The 8537-nt window shown below is 68.1% G+C and overlaps 2 protein-coding genes across 2 annotated transcripts; one reads left to right on the plus strand and one right to left on the minus strand.

Moving 5' to 3' along the window:
• Nucleotides 1-2950: 2950 nt before the first annotated feature.
• On the plus strand, nt 2951-4763 carry METTL26 (methyltransferase like 26). The gene is made up of 6 exons (XM_080831104.1): nt 2951-3307; nt 3425-3587; nt 3779-3838; nt 4210-4277; nt 4381-4459; nt 4537-4763. Exons 1-6 carry the CDS (start codon nt 3111-3113, stop codon nt 4582-4584), a joined length of 615 nt encoding a protein of 204 aa, XP_080687230.1. The 5' UTR covers nt 2951-3110; the 3' UTR covers nt 4585-4763.
• A 465-nt stretch (nt 4764-5228) lies between these two features.
• WFIKKN1 (WAP, follistatin/kazal, immunoglobulin, kunitz and netrin domain containing 1) lies at nt 5229-7620 on the minus strand (the record flags this gene model as incomplete). The annotated part of the gene is made up of 2 exons (XM_080830473.1): nt 7373-7620; nt 5229-6731 (listed from the first exon to the last, which is right to left on the minus strand). The coding sequence occupies exons 1-2, from the start codon at nt 7541-7543 to the stop codon at nt 5229-5231; spliced, it is 1674 nt and encodes a 557-aa protein (XP_080686599.1). The 5' UTR covers nt 7544-7620.
• Between the last annotated feature and the right edge of the window lie 917 nt (nt 7621-8537).

The raw sequence follows: 8537 nt of genomic DNA on the forward strand, positions 1-8537 counted from the left end.
CTGGGGGTCTGGGACGCTCCCAGAGTCTGACACACAACCACGACTTTCCAGAAAATGTGTGTTCAAACGTGTATACACAGGCATTCACACGTGTGTGCACATACTCACACACACTCACACACACTGCAGCATAGGCCACGGAGTACACGGGGGTATCTCGCACAGCGTCCATCCCAGAGGGACAAATGTGGCAGGTGCAAAGGCAGCAGAGAAGTGATTACGTCTCTTTAACCACCTGCAGCCCATTGACAAGTCCGTGAAGCCAGCAGTGACCTTCCTCTAGGGCCTCAACCGCAGCAATGTTGACACTTTGCTAAGGACAAAAAGCAGTCCTTGCTGAACCGCCCTCCCCACTGCCGGGATCCTGGAGGTCTACTTTAACATATAAAAATTCCTTTAGAAACTCCCTTTAGTCTGCAGCCATACCACCCTGAAACCCCCTCATCGCGTCTGATCTTGGAAGCTAAGCGGGGTCGGGCCTGGTTAGCACTGGGATAGGAACTCCCTTTATCTCTACCCCTGAGATACATGTTGGCAAGCATCCCCCCAAGCATGTGGCCCACTGCGACACACACCTGAACAGTCTCCTGACCCAGGTTTCATTAGACGGTCATAAATGACCCTTTCCTGACAAGAGCCAGCCCCCTCAGGGTCCTGGAAAGCTTGCTTCCACGTCTGTTAGAGACTTAGGCTCTCCGAAACCCCCTTCCAACATGAAAGTATGTAATAGGGGGCTCAGTGGGTTAAGCCTCTGCCTTCAGCTCAGGTCATGACCCTGGGGTCCTGGGATTGAGCCCTGCATCGGGCCTGCTTGGCGGGGAGCCTGCTTCCCCCTCCTTCTGCCTGCTATTCCCCAATTTGCGCTCTCTCTCTCTCTGTCTGCCAAATAAATCTTAAAAAAAAAAAAAAAGTATATAATGGGCCACTCATCATGACCCCGGTGCGGCTCTTTCTGCCCACGGGTCCCCTGTTCTGTGCTTTAATAAAACATTTTTGCACCAAAGATGTCTCAGGGATTCTTTCTTGGCTGTTGGCTTCGAACCCTAAGGTCTTTCCTACATCAGATAGCAACCTAAGGTCAAGTGCTGTTAAATGGAAGACACCGCTGGGCATTCAGGCAGCTTCTGAAGCTGGGCCATACGACCTGGAGGAAGGACGGAGACTGGTCAGCCTGGTTTCTTGCCTCTTACAGAACACCTGGTGTAAGGGAAAATGCAACACTTTCTGCCAAAGTGTCCTACAGCTTAACTCAGTTCTGACGCTAGCTGTCGGGCATGAGTGCGGACCCCCTCCCCGCCTGTCGAGGGCCGGGTCCCACGAGACCGCCCCCACGTCCAGGCTGTCACCAGCTGTAAGTCAGGGCTCCAGACCCCCTTGTCCAGCCATAATTTGCTACAACGGCTGGCGGAACTCAGGGAAACACCTTACTCCCGGTTGCTGGTTCGTCGTCAAGGACAGGACTCGGGAACAGCTGAGGTCAGACACGCGCACAGGGCGGGCGGGCGTGTGGAAGGAGCACGGGGCTTCCAGGCCCTGCCCCCTGCCCGGGGGCCACCCGTCCCCTGCCGGCGCCCCCATGTGCCCGGAGGCTCCCGCACCCCTTCATTTCGGGTTCTTAGGGGGGCTCGGGGCTGGGGGGCTCGGCGGTCGTGGGTGATGGGCCCGGCCTCCAGCCTTGTAATCAATCACACGTCCGGGCCCCGGGCCACCAGCCCCCAAGCTGCACGAGTCCCCTGGGTGGTGTGAAGCCCGGTGAGGCGGACCGGGGCTGGGAGCTGGATCGCCGACGGAAGGAAGGGTGGTCGCGAGCAGGATGCCCTGGGCCTGCCGGCCCGAGTGACCCCCCGCCCCGGGGGCCTGTCCAGCCCCGACGGCGCGACACGACTCCCCATCCTGGGCGGCGAGCCCGCGCTCCCCGCCGGACCGACCCACAGCCCGGCCCCTCCACGACAACCCCAGGCTAAAGCCGGGGCCGGGGTCACCTCCGGAGCCCTGGCCGGAGGGACGTCGGGTGGGGGTCGCTCACGTGCAAACCCGCGCGGCCACGGAGAGAAGCGGGCCCGCTGCGGACGCGGCCCGGGGAAGCAGCCGGGGAAGCGCACTCGGACCGCGCAGGGAAGGCTCCGGCTGGATTCAGGGGTCACCCACCCCCTCGCGGCGTCCGCGCCCCCGGGGCGGGCGCAGGTCGTCTCGGCGACACGGGAAAGCCCTGAGCGGCGCCGGCGCCAATCGCGGCCCCCGCCCGCGTCCCTTAGTCCCCCTCCGTTCGCTCTCGCGCTGGGGGGAGAACGAAGCGAGACCGGAGCCTCCCCCGTCCCCCTTCACGCGGACCCCGAGGTCCGGGCGCTCGCACCTGAACGCGCCTGCCGGCTGGAGGCGCCGGGGCCGGCCGCTCCCCCGCGCGTGCGCCGTTCTGCTCTGCGCGCGGACGCTGCGTCACAATCTCTTAAGTCTCGCGGGCTCCCCGTCGTCCAACGGCGCCGCTGGTGTAGTGGTATCATGCAAGATTCCCATTCTTGCGACCCGGGTTCGATTCCCGGGCGGCGCAACGTTGTGTTTTCATTTTCTTCCCCCACTCGATGACGACAGCGCTTCCGACAGGAAAAAAAACCGGAAACGAGGGAACACCCACTCCGGAGCAACCCGGAGGAGGCAATTCCAGAGAACGCGAGAGTGACAAACGCTAGGGAAATGCCGGAGCGACCACGGGCCCCTGGGTACTGAGCTGTCGATCACCTGTAAGCCGGCGACCCCAACTCAAGCGACCGGTGCCCCCGCCGCGTTGGCCGCTCCCGGGGCGCCTCCGGCAGCTGCGGGCCCTTTAAACTCCCAGCCGACCTCGCGAAGCCGGACTACCGCTCCCGGCGGGCCGCGCGAAGCCGGACTACCGCTCCCGGCGGGCCGCGCGAAGCCGGACTACCGCTCCCGGCGGGCCGCGCGAAGCCGGACTACCGCTCCCGGCGGGCCTAGCGAAGCCGGACTACCGCTCCCGGCGGGCCGCGCGAAGCCGGACTACCGCTCCCGGCGGGCCGCGCGGCGTCGGGCTTCGGCTCCCGGCGGGTCTGGCGGCTGTGGACTGCGGCTCCCGGCGGCCCGGCTGAGCTGCTGCGATGCTGGTGGCGGCGGCGGCCGAGCGGAACAAGGAGCCCATCCTGCGCGTGCTGCGGCAGTACATGGACCCGGCCCAGCGCGGCGTCCGCGTGCTCGAGGTGGCCTCGGGCTCGGGCCAGCACACGGCTCACTTCGCGCGGGCCTTCCCCCACGCCGAGTGGCAGCCGTCCGACGTGGACCAGCGCTGCCTGGACAGGTGCGGCGGGGCGCGGCGAAGGCGGGAGCCCGGCCGCTGAGGGGGCGGAGCGGGGGCCGGCGGAGCGGGGCCCGTCCCGCTGCGCGGCTCCCGCGACCGTGCGCTGCCCTCCTACAGCATCTCGGCCACCACGCAGGCGCAGGGGCTGTCGAACGTGAAGGCCCCGCTGTACCTGGACGTCACCTGGGACTGGGAGCACTGGGGCGGGATCCTGCCGCAGTCGCTGGACCTGCTGCTGTGCATCAACATGATCCACATCAGCCCCTTGAGCTGCACCGAGGTCTGTGGGCGCGCGGGCGAGCCGCCCACCGGCGCCGCGGGGCCCCCCTCTCGGTGCGGGGCGGCGCGGGGCGGCGCGGGGCGGCAGGTCTGCCCCCCAGCCCAGAGGGGGCACGGGGGCCTCTGGCCGCGGGCTCTTGCGGGGCCGGGCGGAGAAAGCCCCTCACTGACCCCTGCATCCTCACTCCCCAGGGGCTCTTCAGAGCAGCGGGACATCTGCTCAAACCCAAGGCGCTGCTCATCACCTATGGGGTGAGTGCTTCCGGCGGGGCCGCGGGCCTCCCCGGCTGGGCAGTCCTGCTCCCAGCCAGCGCCGGCTGTGTCCTACTTTCCGCACTCCCTTCTCTCGGTGTCAGTATTTTTAGTTGCCTTGTCCCCTGACTGCCCACCGTCATTAAGCGGCACCCAGAGTCTTCCTTCTTGAACACCTACCAGTCTCCCTACAATCCCCCTCCCCGGCTCACCAGCTGGTCCTCAGCTGTCCCCCATCTTGGGGGCAGGGAGGGGTGCGTCCTTTTCATTCTCTGGGTGCCAGCGTGCAAGGCTGCCTGTGCGTCGCCGGAGGCATGGCTGACCCCCCCCGTCTGTGGGTGGCGGGCAGAGCCGTGTCCCCCTCTCCGCAGCCTTATGCCATCGACGGGAAGATCACTCCGCAGAGTAACGTGGATTTTGATCTAACTCTTAGATGCAGGTCAGAGCTGGATCGGGGGAGGGCGGCTGGCTGGGCGGACAGGGGGGTGGGCGACCACCCCAGCCACAACTCCACCTTCTTGTCCGCCTCCTCCTCACTGCAGGAACCCTGAGTGGGGGCTGCGGGACACAGCCCTCCTGGAGGACCTGGGCCAAGCCAGTGGCCTGCTGCTGGAGAGGATGGTACGTGGGAAGGGCTGGGGACACAGGGGACTTCCCTGGGGACCAGGTCAGCGCTCCAGCCAACCCCTCTCCCCTAGGTGGACATGCCGGCCAACAACAAGTGCCTGATATTCCGGAAAGAGTAACTCTGTCCTGCTCTCGCATGTTTGTGTCTCCACCAAGACCCCTTCTGGACCAAACCCAGATGCCAGCTCTTGCCTCCCAGGGCTGGGCCATGAGGACTGGCCTTGCCCACTCTGGGGGCTCTTGGCTGATGGCCACAGGGCTGCTTAGAACCTGGGAATAAAGTGTTTTCTGCTGCTCACTGCTGGTGTCACCCATGCCTCCTGGGACCACTCCTGGTGGCGCTCAGTGGGCGGGCCGTGTCTTCAAGGGGTCTGCCTAGTGACAGAAGGGTCTGGCCTGTGGGATCAAGGCTTGGGGGCCTCCTGGACTGTGCTGCTCTGCTGAGGGCACAGGGGAGGGAGGGAGAACTCGGGCTCTGTGGGTTGAGCCGGCTGCTGAGTTTCCCCGCAACAGGAGCAGGTGCCCGTCTCGGGCCGGTCACGGCTCGTGCTCCTGCAGGGAACAGGGAGGCTGCAAGGAGGGAGCAGCCCACGCTCCCGTGGGGGTAGCGGGACACCAGCTAAGGGTCCCCCGAGGAGGTCCAGCCCGTGTAGTCCACAAGCTCTGGGGAAACACTGGCTTTTATTCCATGGGGCAGGAAGGCAGCGGGGGGCAGACCCGATGGGGGGGGGCAGTCCCGGTGGGGGGGGGCAGCGTGGGGGGGTCAGTCCTGGAAGCGGTTCAGCAGCTCGCAGGCGTTCTTCTCCAGCAGCTCCGAGATCTTCTTGACACGCTTCTCGCTTGCCGCCCGGACGTAGCTGCCGGCGTCCAGCACGGCCACGCCGTCTCGCACCTCCCCCATGATGACCAGCGGGCCGTCGCCAGCTGTCACGTTGGGGCAGGGGCAGGCCCAGTCCATGCCGCTCAGCGTCACCTCCAGGTACCTGGTGCCCAGGAACCGGAGGCCCATCTTGTCGTCCTTGAGCACCTCGTCCAGGGCGACGCGGGCGATGCTGCCGCCCCCCACCTCGGGCTCCTCCAGCAGCTCGGTGAGCCGCCCCACGACGGCGAAGTCGCTGCGGCACAGGCTCAGCGCCAGCTTGCTCCGCAGGCGGCAGGCCCGGCAGGGCGGCGTGCGCGGCCCGGGGCAGGCGTCCTCGCAGCTGGCGCGGCTCTCAAAGTTGTTGCCGTTGCCCTCGCAGCCGCCGTATAGGAAGGGGTGGCACTGCCGCAGCAGCGGGCTGTAGGCCCAGCGCGGCTCCCAGCCCTGGCAGCGCCCCTGCACGGCCGGCAGCGCGCACGCGTCGCCGGGGCCCTTGGCGCAGGCCTGCTGGCACGCCTCGTAGCTCTCGAAGCCCCGGCTGCCGCCCTCGCAGCTGCAGGCGGGGAAGGTCATGCAGCCCCCGCGCTGGGGGTCAAAGTGCCAGAGCACGAGGCCGGAGGGCGCGCTGCCGCAGGCCTGTGGGGCGGGCAGGCACTCGGCGGGGCCGGCGGGGGCACGCGCCCCGTCCCCGTCCCCGTCCCCGTCCCCAGCCCCAGCCGAGCCCCGCCGGAGCACGGACAGCGGGAAGTCGGCGCGCAGCAGGCCCGCGGCGTTGCGGGCGGTGCACGTGTAGAGGCCCGCGTCCTCGGGCCGCGCGTTGTAAAGCACCAGCTGCCCGATGCTGGTGACCACCACGTTGCCGTACATCTGGTCCGGCCGCATGATCAGGGTCTCCCTCTGGTCGCTCTGCTTCTCCCAGGTCACGGCGGGCGGCGGGCGGCCGCTGACGTCGCAGTGCAGGCTGGCGGTGCCGCCCACGAACACGGCCTGCGGCGCGGGGCTGCTGTAGAGCGCGGGCGGCATGGGCGCGTGGCCCGGCGTGGGGCGGGCCGTGGGGTCCGGCGGCCCGGGGCTGGCGGGCGGCCAGCCGCGCGCGCGCTTGCAGGGCACCACGTGCAGCCGCTGCCCGCGCCGGCAGGCCTCGGCGTCCATGTAGCAGCGGTTGTAGTAGGTGAGGCCGTCCGAGGCGCAGGTGAAGCTGGGCTCCCTCTCGCAGCGGTCGCGGCAGCGGCACGCCGGCTGCCCGTCCCACAGGTGGCAGGCGGAGCCCTGCTGTGGGCAGGGGAAGCCCTCGCACGAGGCGGGCGGCGGGGGCGCGGCCGGGCCTGCGGCGGGGAAGCGCGCCGCCACGCAGCTCTGCAGCCCGCACACGTTGGCGCAGCACTTCTCGCGGGCCGCGCAGTCCTGGGGGTGGGGAGCGGCTCAGCGGGCGCCCCGGCTCCGCCTGTCAGCCGTGCGGGGCCGAGCTGCCGCCGCCGCTCCCCAGCCAGCCGCCCACCCCGCGGGGAGCCCGGCGCGCGGGCCGGCCCGTCCTTCCCCTGCTCTGCGCCCTCAGCCTGTCCGCTGTGCCGCGTCGCCGAAGCCCACCGGATCCTCGGGTCCTCCGCCCCGGAGCGGGTTTCATGGCACCCAAGGGTGTGGGCAGGGGGCACGTGGACAACGTGTTCAAGGCCACTGCGGGGGCTGCAAGGGGGCGCTGCAGGGCAGATGTCCACGTGGGGCTCCCGCCTTTCAACCCTGCTGGCCCTGAGAAAAGCCGGTCCCAGGGTGGGGGGAGGCAGGTTTGGGGAGTGGCCCGTGAAGGCAAAGACTGGGGCTGCTCCCTGGGACCCTCATGCGCGGAACAGCCTAAAACCCCAGCTGCGGGGCTATGGGGGCCTGAGGAGGCTGCCGACTCCCAGGAAGGGGGGCACAGGGCAGCTGCTGGGGTCCCCCTGTGGGCAAGGCCTGGGGTTCCCCTAGACTCACGAAGCCTCCGAGGTGCCCCGACCCCCCATGGTGTCCGACGCCCCGGCACGGCTGCTGGGCACGGTGCCTGTGCTTACCTGGTCACCGACGCACTCACGCTCGCAGGTGCTCTGGGCGTCCACCCACAGGCTGGGGCTGAGCTGGTTGGGGCACACGCCTGGATGGCTTCGGGGTCCCGGCGGCAGGCTGGCCCCCGGGGTCAGCCCGACCATGAGGAGCAGCAGTAGGAGTGGCCTCAGCGCCAGCATGGGGACCGCGGGCCAGGGGGTGGGGGATGTGACCACCGGTCCCTCCTCAGGCACTGCCTAGCCTCCCGGATGAAGGCATCTACCTCTCTGGGCCTGTGTCGCTGCCCCTGCCCTGGGGCCCCCACCTGGTCCCCAGGGTTCCCCCCTTGGCCTCCAGGGTCGGAGCCCACAGCAGAGGCTTCGTCTCCCAGTGTGAGGGGCTGGGTAGGGGCTGGGTAGGTTCGGGGCCTCTCCCAGCTCGGAATCTGTGTGTGTGGCGCCAGCCCCTCCCCTGCCTGGCCCCTCTGTGGTCAGCACAGGGCAGGGGGTGGGGAGGGGAGGAGGAGGGTTGGGGAGGGGCCGAGGCCGGGGAGCACAGAAGACACTGGCCACGAGGGTCACAGAGGGGCGGAGAAGGGCCAGAGAAGGGCCGGCTCAGCGGGGGAGGGGAGGGGAAGGGAGGGGAGGAGACTCTGTAATCGGAGCCCCTCCTCCCTCTAGGCCCTGGGCTGGGGATGGAAGGTGGGGGGGGATCAAAGCTCCTCTCAGACCTTCCCAGTCCAGGTCAGAGGAGGGGGCTGGGCCAGCCAACCCCTGCTGGCTCCCCAACCCCCCAGCTGTCCCAGGGCCTGGATCTCCCCCAAAGCAGGTCCAGACCAGCCCGAGATTCATCATGTCCAGCAAGACAGAGGCCCAGGGGGTCTGTGTCGGCCCTGCAAGGAGCAGGCATTGTTCCCCTCAAGAAAAAAAATCTCACAACCTTCTCCGGGATCCTTCTCAGGGTTACAACCTACCAACAGGTCTCGGGGTCACAATGAAACCCCTTCTGCTAGTGGGGAGGCCTCCGGTGACCTGCAGCTGATGGGGGAGCTGGGGGTTGGGGGAGGCCGACACAAGGCAGGACTCCGCATTTCCAGAGCGGCCCCCAGCATGGCTCCCGGTACAGGCGTGTCCCAGAGATGTGAAGTCCCAGGGTGCTCAGCGGGGAGGAAACCGCGCTGGCCGGGACAGCCAG

The sequence above is a fragment of the Martes martes genome, assembly GCF_963455335.1.
Source record: "Martes martes genome assembly, chromosome: 18".
Classification (NCBI taxonomy): domain Eukaryota; kingdom Metazoa; phylum Chordata; class Mammalia; order Carnivora; family Mustelidae; genus Martes; species Martes martes.

Coding starts and splice junctions, on each gene's coding strand:
- METTL26 (XM_080831104.1), top strand. CDS start 3,111: ATGCTGGTGGCGGCGGCGGCCGAGCGGAACAAGGAGCCCATCCTGCGC. Junction 3,839..4,209: donor CGCTGCTCATCACCTATGGG/GTGAGTGCTTCC, acceptor CCCTCTCCGCAG/CCTTATGCCATCGACGGGAA. Junction 4,460..4,536: donor GCCTGCTGCTGGAGAGGATG/GTACGTGGGAAG, acceptor CCTCTCCCCTAG/GTGGACATGCCGGCCAACAA.